Source organism: Musa acuminata, chromosome BXJ3-6, assembly GCF_036884655.1.
Source record: "Musa acuminata AAA Group cultivar baxijiao chromosome BXJ3-6, Cavendish_Baxijiao_AAA, whole genome shotgun sequence".
NCBI lineage: Eukaryota > Viridiplantae > Streptophyta > Magnoliopsida > Zingiberales > Musaceae > Musa > Musa acuminata.
This window is the reverse complement of record NC_088354.1, coordinates 5,656,163-5,677,042: the sequence shown is the minus strand read 5'-3', so window position 1 is coordinate 5,677,042 and position 20,880 is coordinate 5,656,163. Positions and strand designations below refer to the sequence as shown.

Here is a 20,880-nt window from a genome sequence, read left to right as displayed (position 1 = left end):
AACCTCCAGCATCTTATCAACACTGATCGTGGCCAACTAACGTTGTCGTAGATACATCACTATAATCATCGATCAAAGTCAGCAACCAATATGGTTGTTGCCTTGTTGTGCTATCGCATGCAATGGCATTGCTACGTATGCAACATTGACTACCAAGATAGGTTGCCATATTGGGTTGCTGAACACAAGTAGTCGTCATTGCATGTAGTAACACTACCGTCTACGCAATTGATATCCACAATTGGATCGACAACCAAAGAAGGCCATCACTCGCAATAGTACTGTTGCCAACTGTAGCCCATCGAACAAGTACAAGCAACATACTTTTATCATGGTTCTACTCCATTATATCATCAGTAAGTAAGTAGGTGAGAAGCATGGAGGAATAGATTTAGAGATTAGACAAAATACATCATAGATTTATTTAAAAATAATATCAATCCAAGATTAAAATAATAATTTAAAAGATGAATAAATCTAATCACATAAATAAGTCTAAAATTTTATTATGATCTAAGTTATTTTGATTTCAAAATATGCGATATTAATTGTAAGCATGAAAATTATAATTAACTTTTTGTTATATAAAAAAATTTAATGCTAAGAACATCAAAGTCTAGATGTACATACATTTTTATATTATTCAAAAAAATATTTATTTTATTAATTATTGTCCGATCCAAAAGCTACACCTATAATACATGGATTGGTCCTTAAGTATTAATTTATGGACAATACTAAGATTAATTTATAAGAATATAATGATATAAAATTATTAATTTTAACTTAAGTATTTTGATCATGAAAGCCACTTTCATCCATCTTGACCATTATTTCTATCCTTCCAATGTTTGATAAATCCGATTGGCTTTGAGGTCTACAAACATTTTTTATAATATATCGATGATAAAATTCTACTTAGTAGTTAACTCAGAATGATAGATTTTCATTATTTTCTTCCATTATTTTTATCCTTACAATATCTAATAGAACTTATTTGCTTTAAGATCTACACATTATAATATTCAAGAACATTTTTTATGATATATTTTTACTTAGTAGTTAATTCCGAGTGACACCCGCAGAGAAATATCCACAAGCCTTCTGACCGGCGCTTCAAATTTTCTCGAAAGCAGTCAAATAACCCCAAAAAGTGAAAGGCCATGCGGATGCACCTCATGTGTGGATGATTGTTTTTTCTTTTTCTTCCATATCGAATCGTCAATAATCTTTTAACTAAATAAGATCACGTAATCCAAACAAAACATTAACATTCAAGTCATCCAGCCATTACAAACCAGAGCATGAGGCAGAAATAAATGATATAAACTCAATGTATGCATGACTGCTCTCTTCCATTCTTTTCTCATCAACAAGCATTGCTCTTGGGGAATCAAATCTATCAAGAAAAAGAGGAAATCCTGCAACATTGGCAAAAGCCAATTCTTCGATTCCTGTATAAGTGTAGTATGTCTGAATGCACCGAACTCATCTGACCTGAAAAGAGAGAGATGGTACTATTTACATATATGGATCTTCTTCTTCATTATTTGATTACAACAAACACCTAATATGAGTAGTGTGTGCTGTGCAAGGTTCGCTTCCATTTGTCTAGAATTCCGGTAGCCTTTCTCCGTGCCCTGGAAGTGCCATTCTGGGCCAGCCGAGAAATACTTCCGTTGGATTTCTCCTCCTCCCCAACCTCCCTCAGCTTCGTTCGATCATGCATGCAGACCGCAAACAGGACCACCACAGCGTTCTCCTTGTTCCGCGCACAGGAGCTGTCTTTTATGATGCCGAGCAAGGGAGGAACACCACTGGTGTCAGCGATCTCCTCGACTGCCTCTTGGTGGCCTGAAAGCAGCGCGAGGATCGCCAGTGACTCATCCACGAGCGACTGATGAGTGATGGCCGTCAACACCACGCCCACCACCCCTTCCCTCACCGCCCTCGCCCTGTTGTCGTGGACCATGCACAGACTGAAAATGGCGGATCCGGCGTCCTTCTTGGCGCTCGGGCTGCCTTCCTCTAACAGCTCGACGAGGGGCTTCATCGCCCCCAGCTCACCTATCTTGAGCTTGTTAGCATCAAGGGCGGACAAGCTGAAAAGTGCCGCGGCAGAGTTGCTACGGGTCTCCATGGTTCCAGTCTTGAGGACATCGATGAGCGAGGGAATGGCTTGGGGATTGTCGCCGATGATCTTCTTATTGCTGTCGTGGATCGAAAGGTTCAGAACCGTCGTCACGATATCCCCCTGAACCGCTGTGTCACTGTACAATCCAGGCACAGATAAGGCCGAGAGCAACAGGGGAATTGTACCGGGGTTCTCCCCCACGAGGGCACGGAAGGATCTGCTGCCCTTGGTAAGGAGTCGGAGCTCCCTGACCGCCTGCTTCCGATCCGGGATAGAGGAGGATAGGGATAGCTTGTCGAGGATCCTGCTAAGCGCATTCCGCTCCTTCCGCGTGATCAATCCTTCCTCTTGCTCGTCGTCGAGAGGAGGGAGGGTGACACCATGCTCGGTGCACCACTGGGAGATCATGCTACGGACGAGGTGATTGGGGGTGAGGGTGGTGTCGGAGAGGACCTGCTGCGTCCGCGGGCAATTAAGATTCCCAGAACTGAGCCATTCCTGAATGAAACGCCTGTCGTAAGTCTGCAAGAAGGGATGAAGCAAAAGCACAAATGATTCAGAGAGGGCAGCAGTTGCAATTAGATCAATCAAGTATTTCAATTCAGACTCAGCATTACAGCGAACAACAAATGCTCAATTGGTAAAAGAACAGTTGCAGATAAAAAATTGAGGATGCAACGATCTATCACAGCATAAATCCCACGATCATAACTCATCTAAGGCGCTACAAAAGTTGCGCTAGGAGAACTTAATTTGCTAAACCGAAACGAAAGGAAAAGAAAAGAAAGAACTTGGCGAGAAATCGTCAAGAAATCTAATATTTCAGGACCAGAACCAATCCGCACGCACCAGAACCAAAGTCCAATTCGTTCCGAACGAACGAGAACCAACGATTCACGGAGAAGCCCTAATCGGAGAGACACCGAACCTGTCCGGAAGCCAGGACGACAGGATCCCGCATCAGCTCCGCAGAGATCGGGCACAAGAAATGCTCCGGAATCGCCACCGACGCCTGTCTCCTCTCCGCCTTCCTCTGGTTCGCCAGGTTCCCGTTCGAATTCCCACTCCCGCGAAACCGAAGGTCCTTGAGCGCCTCGAGCGCCTTCGCGGCTTCCTCGTACGGCTCGACCCTGCCGTCATCCCCCTCGATAATCGCCTTCACCAGCCGCCTCAGCTCCTTCTTCAACTCCCCCACCCCCGTCTCCGCCGCCCCGGACTTCCCCATCGGCGCAACCTCTCGTCGCCCTCGACGGCGCAAACCAGAAGTACCGATCGAAGGATCAGAGATCGCCGCGTCTTCTCCTCTCTCTCTCTCTATCTCTCTCTCCTCTTCGGATTCCGCGTCACATTCCGCTAAAGATCACCTCTCTGCCTCCCTCGAGCTCCACTGACTCCTTAATAAATCCCAACAAACTAAACCCCAAGTAAACTACAAATGAAGAAAAAGTAATTTGAATTATTAGAATGTTAGTGTTAACTTGTTCCGCTGGATCCCATTACATCAATCCTTTTCTTGAGCTTTTCTCTCTAGAATTAGTCACAATAATTACCCATATATGAACTACGTAGTTTCTTATGTTGTTCCGACGGGGTAATTTGAGGAAAGGGTCCCACGAATCACGCCCTTTCTCGATTAATCATCATGAACGCCATGGCCGGCCAACTGGCACTGTTGGTATTCATTTATTTTTTATTTTTGTTGAAAAACCAAAACTCAAATTAAAAATCTTATTAGTTAATTAGAATTGTTGGTGCCATCAAGCAATTAATGGCGTGATTAATGGGATTAATACGGGGTGGATAATGGGAGGGTCAATAACGTGTTCGGTAAGGTAAAGAAAAGGGTTACCGCGCTGGTTTCGGTGGGCGTGCTTCGGATATTTACGCCCTCCAACATGGGGGATAATTACGGTCGTCTGCCCTTCTCCTTTGGATTGGGACGCGAAACGCTCTGCCGCGTGTAGAAACATACGGTCGTGTCACCGCGTGGTGTCGGAAGCTGCTCATACTTCCATAAAGGAAAGTCGATGAGATGGCCTCCAAAGTCGGTGATTTGGTAAATCTATTAATATATAAGTTAATTAAAAATATCAAAATTTTGATGCATTTATTATTTTCTATTTCCAACTCTTCTTGTTTCCAAAAATATAAATTTACCAAACGCGCATAACATCTGTATCTGTATTTATATTTAAAAGATAAACTACTAACTATATTAATATTGCAAATTTAAGTACGTAATTTGTCCCCTATATTTTCATAATTATTTAATTTCTTGTTTTAAAATTAAATAAAAAAATATTAATGTTAATAACAACCGGTCATGGTGTCCCAATAATTTAAAGTCAGCCAAATAAATCTCTTACCATGATAATATTTTTAGTTCATTTAAAAATATTTTTTACTAATTTTTATGATTAGTACTAATTGTATCACATATTTAATTATAGCTTTAAAGGTTGGAGGATCAAATTAATCGCCAAATCCTAACAATAATTGACACATTTATGGGTTTTTAGGATTTGCATGGATGTACATATGTACTCATGCTGAACACAAATATAGTGGAGATGGTGAGTCAGGGGAGGACACATGAGCATAGTATCTGATCAATGCAAGAAAGGTGTACCCACCAGCTTTACAGATCACATGATGTGTCCGAAACGTGGGAGGGGCCGCGCCAGGGGCAGTGCCGCTCTGGCGATTCGGCCCGTAGCTACTCGAACGGCGCGGTGGTAAGTTGCCCTCCAAGTGTTTGTTGTATTGACACAGCAGGCTGGATTTGTGTTGAAGCTCTCGATGGCATGGCTTGGCTACAGAAATCTGGTTCCCAATCATTCATCCAGCTTGCCAGCCTTTGTATCCATTTGTCTTCCTGTTGTTTTGCTTCCTTCGCATCGTTGCTTTGCCAAACCTGCCTTCGTTTTCTTTGTTCTTTTCTCTTCTTTAGTGTTGGGCATCCATAATTATTATTATTATTATTATTATATATATATATATAGATAATGTATCCTACTTGAATCACAGTCTCACCATCCACTTCTGTTTCTTGAATCAATCCCTTCTTGATGATCCCCAACAACCCCTTTTAACATGAACAAAGCCATATATTAAAGTCTTTCAACCATATTTTGCCGCAAACGACTTGCACATTGATATCACCAAATTTCACTACCAAATCCATTCTGTATTGTTCCTCTTCACCGATTGTTTAAAATGAATTCTTCCATTTTGGTCATAGAAGTCAAGTTTGATTCGTAACTCCGTTCTCTATGTTGCCATCATCAAGATAATTACTCACAGACTAATTAATACCATGATGCAATCATTTTGTGTAATTCAATATCTGACGATAAGATTTATTTGAGACTATATATCATTTTCCGGAAAGCTGGTTACGTTTGTGTCGCTATTTGACTCGCTTCAAACTCGGCTTCGACTCGGTTTCAACGCGGGAATCGAGTCTGACCGAACCGAGTCCATATTTGGGCTCGATTCGTGGGCTTCGACGCGGGCTAGGGTTTCATTCCCGTTCACCACGTGTTTGGCACGTGCACTGGTTGCCTCGGAGCAAAGACGTTAGGGTTTCGGAGGGCATATAAGAGAGAAGAAGCTTGCGACGGCGAAATCCTCGAGACCCCAAGTGTCGCCACCGCTCAGCCAACATGGGTACAGATCATAAACCCTAGAGCTGGAGCTCTAAAGATTGCTTGGTCTTGCATTCTGCCCCTCGCTCACGATCATGGCGTTCTTCCTCTTATTTTTGTTGCTGCAGGTATCTCACGGGACTCCATGCATAAGAGGCGCGCCACCGGAGGCAAGAAGAAGGCCTGGAGGAAGAAGAGAAAGTGAGACCCTTCTTCTTCTCCCGCTTCCTGAATTCCCTTGCTTTGGTGCCTTCTCTAAAACGATGGTTTTGGTCTATCATTTGAACCCTACATTGCTTCGGTTGTTTCGCACATAAGAATCGTATTTATTTCTCTTAATCATTGGATGCGTATCCGATTATGACTTGTATCTCGCTGCGCTTTTGACCATTTTTTCGATCTCTAGTGAAAAGATTGGGTTCCGAGGTACAAATTTAATGAATTTGTATCAATATTTAATCTTTTTCTTCCTTCTTCTCCCTTTCTAGTTGATTTTCTGCGTTTCCTTTGGTTCTTGAATCGTTTACTTGTTGTAGATCGAGTGTTGATCGCATTAGATAACCATATTTGTGCTATCCGTTAAACCTAAAGTTAGATCCTTCTAAAGATTTCATATTTTAATAGGTATGAGTTGGGGAGGCAGCCGGCAAACACAAAGCTTTCGAGCAACAAGACGGTGAGGAGGGTCCGAGTCCGAGGGGGCAATGTGAAGTGGAGGGCCCTTCGGTTGGACAGTGGGAATTACTCGTGGGGAAGTGAGGCTGTGACGCGCAAGACCCGTATCCTTGATGTGGTCTATAACGCTTCGAACAACGAACTTGTGAGGACACAGACCCTCGTGAAGAGTGCCATCGTGCAGGTTGATGCTGCCCCCTTCAAGCAGTGGTACCTCCAGCATTACGGGGTTGAGATTGGAAGGAAGAAGAAGGCCCCAACAGCTTCCAAGAAAGACGCAATGGAGGTAGCTTTCATTATTCTTTCATGTATTTCTTGTTAGAATCAACGATGGTCTTGGTATATTTGCTTACCCTTAAATCAAAAAACTTTTTTGGTGCTAATTGTGATTATTGTCTATGTTTGAAATTTTTGTGGGGTTTATCTAGTTTATCTTTTTGAGATATCTGAAAACTCCTTTTATGTTCTAAAGGGTTATTTTCTTTGTCCATCACAAACAATCTGGGTGATGTCGCCAATGTCTATCAATGATTCTCTAAAATTGTGATTTAGTTTTATTGTAAACAATGCTGATTTTTTATTGTAAACAATGCTGATTTAGTTTGGGTTGTCAACATTTGTTGGCAGAGAGTTTATTCAGGCAAGGTGCTCTGAGATCCCTAGTTGTATGTTTCAGTTTGAATATCTGTTTTTTTTTTGTTATGGTTGCAAATTTTAGGAATTTAGAACATTCTCAATATCTAGAATATCAAAGGATTTTTTTTTTTTTTTTTTGTAACTTTCTTATGGGAAACTTCCTAACCATTTATTTTAATTATCTTGGATGTTGTTCGTTATGTTTTGAATGGAATCAACTTGTAATACCATAGCACATGTAATTCTCGTTTCATTCAGCTGGCTGCTGATGTTGGGCTTTTTGTGGAATTCTTTTCATTGATACAGAACGGTATTTTTTTACTTGTCAACCCAATTGTTTGCATTTGTTCTAGTCCCATGGCATTCTTCTGAAAGAATTGACACTTTGAGTGGTATTATGTCTTGCCATGGATCAAGCAACAAATTGAAATTAAAATTTGCTGCTTTTGTGCGAGCAAGTGTTAATATTATCTTTAGGCTTACTCCTAGATCTAATTTATGAGACATGCCAGAAACATGATGTGACAATGTACATCAAACATGTTTAGATTTTAATCCCAGACTATGCTTAAAATTTTGCTGAAATTGATTAATGCCTGCCCTCTTATTCTGATCGCCATTGTCCTCGGATGGGCAGGAGGGTGAAGCCGCCGCAGAGGAAGAAAAGAAGAGCAACCACGTAACCAGGAAGCTGGAGAAGCGGCAGCAGGGGCGGAAACTTGATCCCCACATTGAGGATCAATTTGGTGCTGGAAGGTTGTTGGCTTGTATATCTTCTCGTCCCGGTCAATGTGGGAGATCTGATGGGTAAGCATAATCCTGTGGAATTCTTTTCGCTAGCAACCAACTTACCATAATATTATACAATAATAATATGATGTGTGATGATACAGGTACATTTTGGAAGGAAAGGAGCTCGAGTTCTACACGAAGAAACTTCAGCGGAAGAAGGGCAAGGGCGCTGCCGCTTGAGGAAACTACTTATTTCTCTGATTCCATCGCGAGTTTCAAAATGCTATAGTTATGCACTTTATTTCAAGCTTTGTTTTAGAATTTGAGAGATGTTCTCTTATAGAAATTTTGACATTGTGAAATAGAGATGAGTTCAAACACTGTATTAGACTCGCTTCTGATGAATCTCCCGTGGTAAATTTTCTCTATCGTCAAAAACCTTTTCATATTGTTGTTGTCGTTGTTAGTGGCTTGATGATTAAGATCATACAAACTCTCCATGATAATTCCCTGAATGTGATCATCTTTTGATCCTACAACGATGAGTGCCCCGCTCCACCGGCGGGGAGGACGATTCCTCTACGGTGTTTCCTATGCATCAACAATGGAGCCTCCAACCTTATCATCGGCACGAGGCTGCAGTCTCTCACAAGCTGGTCCTCTCTCCACTCTAACTCAACTCCCCCACCACCACCAAGAGTGCATGTCGAGAGCCTCTAACCTTATCATCGGCATGACGCTGCAGTCTCTCACAAGCTGGTCCTCTCTCCACTCTCACTCAACCCCACCACCACCACCAAGAGTGCATGTCGAGTCCCAACTCTCGTCACCTAACGGCACCTCTCCGTCCCCAATTCCCAGCTTCTACATATATGCATTACTCTTGGAGTGAGAGCTGCAAAGGAAATCATGAAGCACGAGCTAAGCCTCCTCATCCTCCTTCCACCTCTTCTCTTCCTCGTTGCGAGCAGCTCGCCGCACCTCATCCACGGCGTCGAGTTCCAGCCGACGGTGGTCGCCGGATGCAACGGGACGATAGCGGAGTGCCATGCGGCGACGACGGAGCTCCTGATGTACTCGGAGATCCACCGGCGGTTCCTCCAGACAACGAACACGATCACGTACCTGGTCTTAAACGCGGATAAGTTGCCTTGCAGTGCCGTCGGCAAGCCGTATACGACGAATTGCATAAAGCCTCGCTCCCCTAATCCTCCGAACAGGGGTTGTAATCCTATTTACGGGTGTCGTCGACCTCAGAGTTCACCTGTCAGTGCGCTCCATTGATGGCTTTGGATTCTTCATATTGCAATGGAACTCCACTTTCCTACTCGTGCTAAAAACCTCTCAGAACTGGTAGGTTGGAGTTTTGTTCCACACAGAGAGTTTTTTTTTTATTATTATTATTTTTAAAAAAGAGAACAAATAGTGAAGATTTTAATTCTAAGAGTTGAACCCTCAACAATAAGTCGGATGGGATTTTGATTCTTTCAACTTTAATATAAGTGGATCTAATATGGTACTATCAAACTAATATTTCATCTAAGATTTAATGTAAATAAAAAAATTTTAAATCCTTAATAAGTATATATGATTATTGTTATAAAAATATTAATATTTAAGATACAAAAATATACATCTATACGAGATGAGATTTTCAACCTTTAATTCTTTCTTACTTTTTCATATTTATAAATCTAAAATCTTAGGATATTAGATTAGATGATCTTCGTAAGTAATTGGATTAATTACATTCACCATCACCTCGGCATAGCAAACATTGACGAAGGGGTTGAAGTCTTATTGGGTGATCTTTAATTGGATTTGAGCTTCCAATTACGCACCCCAGTCCGATTGATGGACTCGATGAATCATCATCTAAAAGCAAGTCACATCCAATCATATTCAATCAAATCAATAACTAATGCTCCGATCTAAAACCAATCATATTTCTTATTCTTATTGGAGTCTTTTATTGTGGCAGAATACATTTTGCAATCGACAAAAGGGTTGGATTCCATAACAACTAAAGATCTCAACAAGTCTACGACCGAAACATGGGAGATAAACGTATCCATGCAATTAATAATGGAAAAGAGCCAAAGATGATAACTCATTTGGCCATTACATCTTCCTACCCTAATTATTCCTAAGCATGCCTTCAACAACATTCGGATCAAACACATCCTCGGGGAAACCAGCAATACGAGGAAGAAGGAAGATAACCAAGCAAAATAAACACGACCATTGATACTGCCACTGCTTTGCCATAATCTCTTGGATAAGCGCCATCCTAATACCTGTAGTGAACAGGCTTGTAGGGGCCCTCGACTGGGACGCTAATGTACTCGGCTTGCGACGGAGTGAGCTTGGTGAGCTTGGCTCCCAGCTTGCCGAGGTGAAGGGCTGCGACTTTCTCATCCAAATGCTTGGGTAGAACGTAGACTTTCTTCTCGTACTTCCCGGTTTTCCTCTCCTTCCACAACTCCAGCTGTGCTATCACCTGTTCGGATTTTGGTTTAATGGATGCATCAGAAGAAAGCATGACCCCTTGGTGTTAATCAACTATATGAAATTGATTTTGATCCATGTTCCGATGAGATCCATGGGCAAAGCCACTGATGTCAATGACACGGAGACTACATGACAACCTAACGGGAGACTTGGATGGGCCTTATACCTTGAGAACCCAAAGGGTTCCGATACATTTTAGCTTTCTATACTTGAATGAAGTACAAGTGAAACAAAAATAAGAAAACCCACGAGAAAGAACTAACTTCTTTTAACAACCACTATAGTTGGAAATAGTACCAATATTGGAGTATGACAATCTAAATGGCATCTATGCAATCTCTATGCACAAACCTTTCATGCTTCTACAATCCCCCATGATTAATATAGATCAAATGTATCAAGGCTTAGCAAGCATACAAGCTATAGAGGACTGTATAAAAAATGGATCGGCAAGAACAATTTAGTGTCAAGGAGCATACATACCTGGTTGGTGAAGGAGCAGGACATGACAAAGCTGGGATGCCCAGTGGCACAACCAAGGTTCATAAGACGCCCCTCGGCGAGAACTATGATGCCAGTGCTAGTCTCTGGGAAAACCCAGCGATCAGTCTGGGGCTTGATGGTGATGCGCTTGATGCCCGGGTAGGTCTCCAGCCCCTGCATATCAATCTCATTGTCGAAGTGGCCAATGTTGCAGACAATGGCGTTGTTCTTCATCTTCTTCATGTGATCAACCATGATAATGTCCTTGTTCCCGGTGGTCGTCACAAATATATCAGCCTCAGAAACAACATCCTCTAGAGTGAGGACAGGGAGGCCTTCCATCAGTGCCTGAAGAGCACAGATGGGGTCAATCTCAGTTATGATGACCCGAGCACCAGCTTGCTTCAGGGCAGCAGCACAGCCCTTGCCCACATCACCATAGCCACACACCACAGCGACCTTGCCAGCAATCATGACATCAGTAGCACGCATCAGCCCATCAGGGAGAGAGTGGCGGCACCCATACAGATTGTCAAACTGTTCAAGGCAGACCAAGAAACGCATAAGAACAACCATATGCAAAATCCTCAGATCTGAGAGCTCGAAACTAGATCTGTCTTGGACAATGAGGACCAATGACAAAAAAATTTGCAGCACTTCTAGTCAATTAAAAGCAAGATAACATATTTGGACAGAAATATCTATTAGATCACAGATAAAGTTGGATGAAAGATTAACACAGTTTGCCTAGAATTGACCAGACATTAGTGATCTATTAGCTATTGAGTGTTTCCGAATCTCACAATCCACCAACAGTAAATTATCTTGCAGTAAATAATTAATACTGAAACAGTAAAAGTGGACCAGATCCAGATCCAAAAGGACAATAAATACCAAATCTTGTAGCATATAACCTATTGGACGCTCCCCAATCAGATCCAAGCATTCAAACCCTCCATTCCAAAACAAAGAAACAAACAGAAAGGTGACATCTTGATACCAAATTATAGCAGTCAAAATCCAAAATATCACACATAAACAGTCTATAAACATCAAAACAAGAAAACTGAGATCTGGAATTAAACTATTGTAAACCTGTTAAAACATCATCCTGGATCTGGATCTGGATCTGGATCTGGATCTGGAACTGGAACTGGAACTGGGGCTCGAGAATGCACAGATCCGGACCCAGAAGTCCAGAAAGAGTAGAAAGCCCAAATTAGAAGATCAAACGAAAAATCACCTTGCTCTTGGTGACGGAGTCGTTGACGTTGATGGCGGGGAACAGCAGGGCGCCACTCGCCTGCATTTGGTAGAGTCGCTTGACGCCGGTGGTGGTCTCCTCTGACACACCGACAAGCCGATCCTTCATCCGGCGGTACTTCTTGGGGTCGACCTTGAGCCCGTCGCGGATGATCCCGAGAACGATCTGGAACTCGGCGTTGTCCGTGGATGCCGGATCGGGTAGCTTGCCCGTCTTCTCGAACTCCTCCTCGGCCTTGACGCCCTCGTGGATGAGGAGAGTGGCGTCACCGCCGTCGTCGACGATGAGGTCGGGACCGCCTGTGGGGCCCCAGTCGAGGCAGCGCTCGGTGCACCACCAGTACTCGGCGAGGGTCTCGCCTTTCCAGGCGAAGACGGCGGCGGAGTCGCGGGCGATGGCGGCGGCGGCGTGGTCCTGGGTGGAGAAGATGTTGCAGGAGCACCAGCGGACCTCGGCGCCGAGGGCGGTGAGGGTCTCTATGAGGACAGCGGTCTGGATGGTCATGTGGAGGGATCCGGTGATGCGGGCGCCGGCGAAGGGCTGGGAGGGGCCGAACTCGGCGCGGCAGGACATGAGCCCCGGCATCTCCACCTCCGCCAGCTCGATCTCGAGGCGGCCGAAGTCCGCCTGGGACAGATCCTTCACCTTATACTCGCGCCCCGTCGACGTCTTTTCCACCACCAACGCCATCCTCCGATCGATGCAGCAACCGATGAAAAGGAGAAGCAAACGAGTCAAGGAGGCGGCGGAGGCGAAGGATGCGAGGGATGGAGGCTCAGTGAAGTGTGTATATATAGAGAAATGCGAAGGGAAATGGACGGTCGAGATGAGAAAGAGTTGGATATGCGGAGACGCGAGACGTCAGATTCTTGGCGGTGGGGCCCGATGGGGTGGGTGGGTGCGAGTGGACGCAGAGAGAGAGAGAAAGTTGGGGGAACGGGCCATGTGGGCTTTGAGGAATGTGCGAAGATGTGATGGACGGTAGATCTGGTTTCGTTTCCATCTCGTTTAGGTGGGGTATAATAAACATAAAGCACAATATTAACGGTTAATGAAAAAATATCAATAAGAATTACGATATACACATATAGAGACAATTTTGACACTTCAAAGTCAAAGGACTACAAAATAGGCTATATATAATCCATGGTCACAAATTCCTGCCAATAAGAATCTGACACGCTCAAATCAGTGACATCATAGAGTGATATATACATATAATTTTATGAAGAACTATTAACCTAATAAAAAAGATGCATACAATTCTACAAATAAATTTGGTGGTGAAGTTGTGAGGTCCACCGAACAGTGTCACTGTCGATGCCTGCCAACATATAAACTACTCCTCCACCTACTTTGAAATATTTTTGTCCTTTTTTTTTCTTTTTGACTTTGCATTAAGAACACATCCAAATCTTGAGTTTTGGAGTGTTCAAAAGTCTGATCCAGAATTCCCCATTCGGTCGCCACAAAATACGCAGTGATGAGACACATATTTCTATGTACTATAATTTTTCTTTAATTTTTATTTATTTTCTAAAACGATAAATGATGAAATTGTGACTTGATCAAGTATAATCATTATATAAGGTTTAATTTAATATATATATATATACATATTTATTTTAGGACTAATTATAGATTACTTATGAAGATAGACTTTTTTTGCGATTTGTAGACTTAACAAATTTACATTGAGATCCGTAGTTATGAAAGTAAAATTTTTAATTTTATTTATTTTTATGCCATCAATTTTATTGATGAACGATGTAACATGTGCAAAAATGATAAAAAAAAATATGGGTAAAAAGATAATTCAAGGTATGAGTTATATTTTTGATTGTGACGAATGATGACGTTGCTAGGGGTTACGAATGGTTATGGTTGGTGAGAACACTTGGGATGTCTGTAATTTTGTGAGGAAGACGATGAAACAGATGCAGCAAAAGGGTTGCTAGGTGTTTACATCATCATCGACTCATATGTAAATATAGAGTGTAACTCGATATCTATATTAGTATCGATGCTGATGCATAGCAATGTCACTTTGCATCTACATTAGTACTAATGATTATGTGAAAAAAAGCAATACTCATCTTTCTTCTCTCCTTGATCCCTCGTCATTTTTCTCCATTTACTATTCAACATACACATGAGAAAAAGAAGGAGATACAGAGTGCCACTCAACATATGTATCCGTGTCAAATACAAATGTAGAGTGTCAACATTTACATCGTCCTTTTCCTCATGAGCCATAAAAATCTCTAGCATTCTCACAATCAAATACGTCATTCTAGTCAATTATATCCACCCGTGGTCCCTAGTGGCACATTGTTTGTCACAATTGAAGATACAACTTGGACATCGAAATTACTTTCTTACCCATCTTTTTTGTAAGTGTATCTTCTATTTTTGGTTTTCATCAATACACTTAGATTCTCGGATGTCACATGTAACATTTTTTACTTAAAATTTATCAATAATTTTTATTTCTAAAAATTAAATTGATAATTATATATAATATTTATACTGAGCAATCAGAAATTAAGATTTTTTATTTTTAATATATATAATCACAATATTTTTATTTTCTTTTCAAATCTTAGAATACAAAGAGCTGAAGCATGTACAGTTTATTGCTGCTGATACTATGAGAATCTAATCAATCTAACAGAAAAAAAAAAATTACGAAGAAGATATTATTTTCATAAACAAATACTAAATGTTCACTGTCATCCCACTTTGGTTGAAGAAAGAGACGACAAGCGGCGGGTGGGAAAAGGATGCACAGCTCACCAACCCCCGAGCGTCCAATGAAATCAACATGACTGCCTGTGACTTCAAGATTCAGAGGGCCAAATCTTCAAGCAAAGGTCACATCGTATGCTGTTCTTTCCTTACATAATTGTTTATATATATTAGAATGATACAGTATATGGTGTTATGGTCATGTTTTAGTGACATCATAAGATGGAGTTTCAATGTCACAAACTCTATATATATATATATATATATATATATATATATATAATTTTTGGGACCTAATAAGCTAAAACAGTCTCAAGAAATCAATCAAAATATGCTTACATGTGATTATTTCTTCATATTTCAAATTATTTTGGGCTTCATTCTGTAAGGAAATTAATAAAAAAAGAAAATGTGAATTCACTGTAATAGAAAAAAAACATTTAATTAGATTGAGAGGAAAAAATAAAGAAGCATTTAATACATAAATTATAGTTTTACATCGAAAAATATGTAATACAACTAAAATATTAATCTATCCATTCATACCCTTTTGAAAATAATTTTATCACCAATTTCAGCACATATTTATTTTTTTATTTCTGTCAATATATATATATATATATATATATATAACATATCACTTATTTAACAATATACTAATTAATTCGGATATCGTAAATATTTATTTTTTTAATTATAATATATAAATATAATTAACAAAAAAAAAAATAGAATGATGTCGTCACCCCCATGACAAGTAACCCAAACCATGTCTCTCCTATGAATCCTCTTCCCCTCACCACGCCCAACTCAACTCCGCGGACCTCCCCGATCTCTTGGAAGACTCCTTCCTCCTGCCCTTCTCCCACTCTGCCACGTCTAGCGCCATGGAGTCTGTGAGCGAATGGGGCCTCTCTCCGCTCTCCGCCGTGGACCCGGAGATCCACGACCTCATCGAGCACGAGAAACGGCGGCAGTCGCACGGCATCGAGCTCATCGCCTCCGAGAATTTCACCTCATTCGCCGTCATCGAGGCCCTCGGTAGCGCCCTCACCAACAAGTACTCCGAGGGCATGCCCGGCAACCGCTACTACGGCGGCAACGAGCACATCGACGCTATCGAGAACCTCTGCCGCTCCCGGGCCCTCGCCGCCTACCGCCTTGACCTTGCCAAGTGGGGCGTCAATGTCCAGCCCTACTCCGGCAGCCCTGCCAACTTCGCCGCCTACACCGCCGTCCTCAACCCCCACGACCGCATCATGGGCCTCGATCTCCCGTCCGGTGGCCACCTCACCCATGGATACTACACCTCCGGGGGCAAGAAGATCTCCGCCACCTCCATCTACTTCGAGAGCCTCCCGTACAAGGTTAGCTACGCCACCGGCTACATTGACTACGATAAGCTCGAGGAGAAGGCCCTCGATTTTCGCCCGAAGCTCATTATCTGCGGTGGCAGCGCCTACCCCAGGGATTGGGACTACGCGAGGTTCAGATCCATCGCCGACAAGTGCGGGGCCTTGTTGCTCTGCGATATGGCTCACATCAGTGGCCTTGTGGCCGCCCAGGTAATGAACGGTGATTTCTTTATCTAGGGTTCTTTTTGGTTCCTGTTTTAAGAACGAAGCCTTTCGTTTTCCTTTTGTTTCTTCTTATTGTAAGTGATGGGTAGGATAGATCTGGACAAGTGGTTTTTGGTTTTCTTCAGCGTGTTCTGTTTGCACCATCTTTTCAAGAGCTGGTTTGAATGGATGACCTTTGTTGGATCCTTGCATGATATGGAGTAGATCTGCAGGTTCGGATTACATTAAATATACTAGCTTTTTATGCAATGCACTTTTCAAGAACCGATTTTTCAGTTAATTACTAGACGTAGGCGCAAGATCTGAATGTTATTATATTGTTGTATCTTTTTCTTTGACCTATATTAGGGTTGATTGGTAGTAATGCATGCTCAAACATCTTGAATTTGTGTGTTTTTTATTTTGACTTGGTCTTAGAATTTTGTTGGTTAAGCTACATTGCCTTTTCTTTTACTGATGTAAACAAAACACTTTACAGTTTTATGATTATTGACTGCATTTTTCTATATCTATTCATTTAGTAGAAATTAAAGCTCAGTTATGGTCAATTTATAATTTCACATTAGTCTTGCATGTAGTTGGACTATTTTGTTGATTATTAGCATTCGCCTTTTCTTCTCATGAAAAGGTAAATCAGAGTAATTTCAAAGTTGATCTATTTGTTTTTCTGAGAAATTTGTATTTTGCTCTGCATGCATCTAAGTATTGTGCTGATCAAAAGGGTTATTTCACTATGATGTAGGAAGCTGCAAACCCCTTCGAGTTCTGTGATGTAGTCACTACCACTACTCACAAGAGTCTCAGAGGACCGAGGTCTGGCATGATCTTCTACAGGAAAGGCCCTAAGCCTCCAAAGAAAGGACAGCCAGAAGATGCAGTTTATGATTTTGAGGACAAAATCAACTTTTCAGTGTTTCCAGCTCTCCAAGGCGGCCCTCACAATCACCAGATCGCTGCATTGGCTGTGGCATTGAAGCAAGCTATGTCGCCTGGATTCAAGGCATATGCCAAGCAGGTTAAGGCCAATGCTGTTGCTCTCGGGAATTATCTGATGAGCAAGGGCTACAAGCTCGTGACAGATGGAACTGAGAATCACCTTGTCCTCTGGGATCTTCGACCTCTTGGCTTGACTGGTACTAAAAGTTTCACTTCTTTATGTAGCTATTTGGTGTTTGTTTCTCTTAAATTTATCTATCCCTTCACCTTGGATTTGTGTAGGAAACAAGGTTGAGAAACTTTGTGATCTTTGCAATATTACTGTTAACAAGAATGCTGTATTTGGAGACAGCAGTGCATTGGCTCCTGGTGGTGTGCGTATAGGTAAGAACATTCCTTTGCGTGATTTACTTGCATCAGGTTGTAAAGCTCTGAAAAGCGGTAGTTCAGTATTAGACTTTAAATTCTTTTACTTCTCTAAATTTGTTTTCTATAAAGCAAAAGGAGGTTGGCTTTAGTGCATCGGCAAGGTTGCTTCATTTCCCAACTTGGCATCAAGGGTTAGAATCACAAAGACAGACTTAACCTACTTAGTGAAGGTCTACACTTGTGAACTAATGGAGGACTACTTGCCATACAACCCTTCATTTTCTAGCTCAATGCTAATTTTTCTTTGCTCGATATCAAAGGCATAATGAACTTGGAAATGCCTGTGGAATCTAAGGCTGCAGAGTCTAAGCTTCTATTAAGTGAACAATTAACAATGTATTTTATTCTCAACAGAATTTCACAGAGTTATGGATGAAATTATGGAATTTTCTCAGGTTGCTGACCTTGTTATCCTCTTTATGTAACTTCTTCCCTTCATTCCTCTAAATCTTGCCTTTTGTATCTTTTCCTGCCTTACTACTGTGAGTGCACATTGGGTAGAACCTAGTATTTTGGTCTAATTAATGCTGCACTCATTTATTTGATACCCTGTTTTATTGGCATCATTGCGATTGGTGCACCATTGGTTTGAAATCAGGGAATGAAACCACAATAGACTTTTTGTGAAATATGGAGAGATTAGTTTAGTTTCTTACTGCAGATTATTTCAGCTTTAATATTTTAGGTTGCGTTATCTAAGATTTACTATCCACAAGTTCTGCTACCCACTCTAAGATGGAAGTTCCCCTGTGTTCGTCTCTTATCAGAATAACAGATGTGGATTCTAGACCATGAGGTGTTCTAATGAGGATAGTAAGAATTTGGAAGAAGATTGCTGTGGCCTGATAGGTGTGGAAGTGTTGGATTAGTATTTATGAAAATAGTGAATATCACTAAAAACATAATTGTTAGCATATTCGGTCATGTTATACAAAACCTACTCTATACAAGTTGTTACATTGGCTGGTAGGCAGTGGTCATAACATGGGACCTACATGTCCAATAGTGCTTTTTTGTTTGAGCGTTTCTGAACTTGTGATTGTGGCTAATGTTACAATTTTAATAACAAATGTATATGCACAAGGATAGCCAAATTGATCATTAGACAATGGAACTTGAGAGAACTAAGTTCACTTAAGGCAGAAATGTTATATATATGTAAAATGCTCCTAATAAGGTCAAACATGAACGATATGGTTAAATTGTTGAAGTAGAAAGAGTCAATTTAGGGCATAAAATTAAACAAGACACCAGAGTTTTCAAGGATAATATTATAGAATAACTAACAGAAGAGCTGATATAGGATGTTATTGAGGATACTGTACAAGGATTTAGAAAGGACATTCATGGTTCTAGTATTATATGCAAAATCTTTCTTTGATAGGTCTGTTGAATTTATGGAGTATATTTAAAATATTTTTGTTAAGTTAGCTAATCTGTTTTTGCTCTTCCTAGCTCTTCCCTACATAGATTCCCTTCATCTCTTTACTCCTACAGCATCATATGATTTTGCTTCAGTTTAACTAGTCCTCCATGATTAATATGGGCTCTATATTTTTTGTTTTACCTCTACAAAAATGGGTGCATTAACCCTTGAGAAACGTATTCTACGTTGTTCGATCATTATATGCTTCTGCAATGCTTTTTCTCATCGTCATAGGAGTTCCATGTGATTCATCTTTCAGGCACTCCTGCCATGACATCACGGGGCTTGGTCGAGAAGGATTTCGAGCAGATCGCCGAGTTCCTTCACCAGGCTGTGACCATTTGCCTGAGCATTCAGAAAGAACATGGGAAGCTGCTTAAGGACTTCAACAAAGGCTTGGTGAACAACAAGGACATAGAGGAGCTCAAGGCAGCGGTCGAAAAGTTTGCTGCATCATTTGACATGCCTGGCTTTCAAATGTCTGCAATGAAGTACAAGGACTAGTTGGAAAGAAAAAAGGTACGAGGTCTAGGGTATCGTCGTCATCGGCATGCAACTCTGCTCATGTTTCTTTCAACCCCCTATATTTTGATAAATCTGTGCTTGGTTTTGCTTGTTCAATTGTCCACACAAACTCTTCGCTTTTGCTTCTACTTCGTCCTCTGATGCAAGTTCATGTGCTTCGAAAGTAAACTATTTAGCATAATGATCCTTCTGAATAATGATATCTTTTGACCTGTGAGAAGGTTTCTTATCACTATTGTCAAATTACAAACCGCAATACCTTTTTTTCTTAAGTTTAATAAACCTAGGCATGATGAAGGCCGACTTGTTCTTGTTTGGTTGACATTTATTTGGGTTCAAATGAATGAAATCAAGTTTTAGCATGGTGTATATAAAATCCATTTCAGTGATGCAGCTCTTATACCAGATCAATTCGGATATCAATTTTTGTTATTTGATGAGATAATCGATTCATTAATGGGATTATGCTCAATAGCTTTGCCACTGACCTTTCAAAATATTGTAGTCAATCATATATCGGACCGGTCCATCAGAATGTTGCCATTTGGAGCAATTTAAAGCCTCCTGCTCAAGTTAGGCTTTTCCAGCCAAATTAATTAATATAAGGAATTTGTTTACACGAGGAATTATGACCTATAATATCAAAATTGTGTGTCATGAACACCTGTTTGAAATTGTGTACAAAAATATGTGAAATTACAACTCATAAAATGGTCAATGAGAGGGCAAAACCAATATATATACAGTCAACACAAGTATGATGAAGCAACACTACACTTGAATCAAATAATATGGAGGAACAACCACAACAAAATTATACCTCGAGGAAAAATTAGAGCATATTGTCTACGTTACAGGATCAGCTGGGACTACCAGCAATCAGAGTTCGGATTGCTGCCTACTTTCTGCCACACCCATCTGTTGCAAGTGATCGATATTTCACTGAATGGTGATGGAGCACAACAATGCTGAAGTAGCAAGTTCTGCACCAGCATCCTCTCATAAAGTTTCTGCACCTGTACATATCTCTTGAACCAGCTCTCAATTTGCTCAGATTGATGAACTTGGTTTTCAGTATTTGATGACAAGCTGCCGTAGCCAAAGCTAGTCCATCACCATGTGGAATGCATCGTAAGGTATGGGAGATGAGTGCC

At 41.1% G+C, this 20,880-nt stretch overlaps 5 protein-coding genes across 5 annotated transcripts; 3 read left to right on the top strand and 2 right to left on the bottom strand.

The window, feature by feature from the left end:
* Window positions 1-1,419: 1,419 nt before the first annotated feature.
* LOC135639985 (U-box domain-containing protein 9-like) lies at window positions 1,420-3,500 on the bottom strand. Its single transcript, XM_065154053.1, has 2 exons — window positions 3,063-3,500; window positions 1,420-2,656 (listed from the first exon to the last, which is right to left on the bottom strand). The coding sequence occupies exons 1-2, from the start codon at window positions 3,357-3,359 to the stop codon at window positions 1,568-1,570; spliced, it is 1,386 nt and encodes a 461-aa protein (XP_065010125.1). The 5' UTR covers window positions 3,360-3,500; the 3' UTR covers window positions 1,420-1,567.
* Window positions 3,501-5,639: 2,139 nt separating this feature from the next.
* On the top strand, window positions 5,640-9,153 carry LOC135639914 (small ribosomal subunit protein eS8-like). The gene is made up of 5 exons (XM_065153925.1): window positions 5,640-5,803; window positions 5,910-5,982; window positions 6,406-6,742; window positions 7,730-7,899; window positions 7,986-9,153. The coding sequence occupies exons 1-5, from the start codon at window positions 5,800-5,802 to the stop codon at window positions 8,062-8,064; spliced, it is 663 nt and encodes a 220-aa protein (XP_065009997.1). The 5' UTR covers window positions 5,640-5,799; the 3' UTR covers window positions 8,065-9,153.
* Window positions 8,734-9,108, top strand: LOC103988263 (protein RALF-like 22). Its single transcript, XM_009406813.2, has one exon. The coding sequence runs from the start codon at window positions 8,734-8,736 to the stop codon at window positions 9,106-9,108; it is 375 nt and encodes a 124-aa protein (XP_009405088.2).
* A 603-nt stretch (window positions 9,154-9,756) lies between the features above and the next one.
* LOC135640455 (adenosylhomocysteinase-like) lies at window positions 9,757-12,849 on the bottom strand. Its single transcript, XM_065154908.1, has 3 exons — window positions 12,062-12,849; window positions 10,819-11,355; window positions 9,757-10,324 (listed from the first exon to the last, which is right to left on the bottom strand). Exons 1-3 carry the CDS (start codon window positions 12,770-12,772, stop codon window positions 10,115-10,117), a joined length of 1,458 nt encoding a protein of 485 aa, XP_065010980.1. The 5' UTR covers window positions 12,773-12,849; the 3' UTR covers window positions 9,757-10,114.
* A 2,753-nt stretch (window positions 12,850-15,602) lies between these two features.
* On the top strand, window positions 15,603-19,958 carry LOC103987126 (serine hydroxymethyltransferase 4). The gene is made up of 4 exons (XM_009405332.3): window positions 15,603-16,395; window positions 17,153-17,543; window positions 17,629-17,730; window positions 19,461-19,958. The coding sequence occupies exons 1-4, from the start codon at window positions 15,718-15,720 to the stop codon at window positions 19,703-19,705; spliced, it is 1,416 nt and encodes a 471-aa protein (XP_009403607.2). The 5' UTR covers window positions 15,603-15,717; the 3' UTR covers window positions 19,706-19,958.
* Window positions 19,959-20,880: the final 922 nt, after the last annotated feature.

Bases quoted from the DNA above. Each gene is read 5' to 3' on its own strand.
- LOC103988263 (XM_009406813.2), top strand. From the start codon at position 8,734: ATGAAGCACGAGCTAAGCCTCCTCATCCTCCTTCCACCTCTTCTCTTC.
- LOC103987126 (XM_009405332.3), top strand. From the start codon at position 15,718: ATGGAGTCTGTGAGCGAATGGGGCCTCTCTCCGCTCTCCGCCGTGGAC. The intron at 16,396-17,152 runs GTAATGAACGGT...ACTATGATGTAG, and splicing joins GTGGCCTTGTGGCCGCCCAG to GAAGCTGCAAACCCCTTCGA. The intron at 17,731-19,460 runs GTAAGAACATTC...TTCATCTTTCAG, and splicing joins TCCTGGTGGTGTGCGTATAG to GCACTCCTGCCATGACATCA.
- LOC135639914 (XM_065153925.1), top strand. The intron at 6,743-7,729 runs GTAGCTTTCATT...TCGGATGGGCAG, and splicing joins CCAAGAAAGACGCAATGGAG to GAGGGTGAAGCCGCCGCAGA. The intron at 7,900-7,985 runs GTAAGCATAATC...GTGATGATACAG, and splicing joins CAATGTGGGAGATCTGATGG to GTACATTTTGGAAGGAAAGG.
- LOC135639985 (XM_065154053.1), bottom strand. From the start codon at position 3,359: ATGGGGAAGTCCGGGGCGGCGGAGACGGGGGTGGGGGAGTTGAAGAAG. The intron at 2,657-3,062 runs GTTCGGTGTCTC...CCCTTCTTGCAG, and splicing joins TCGTCCTGGCTTCCGGACAG to ACTTACGACAGGCGTTTCAT.
- LOC135640455 (XM_065154908.1), bottom strand. From the start codon at position 12,772: ATGGCGTTGGTGGTGGAAAAGACGTCGACGGGGCGCGAGTATAAGGTG. The intron at 11,356-12,061 runs GTGATTTTTCGT...TGCCTTGAACAG, and splicing joins ACTCCGTCACCAAGAGCAAG to TTTGACAATCTGTATGGGTG. The intron at 10,325-10,818 runs GTATGTATGCTC...AAATCCGAACAG, and splicing joins CCTGCTCCTTCACCAACCAG to GTGATAGCACAGCTGGAGTT.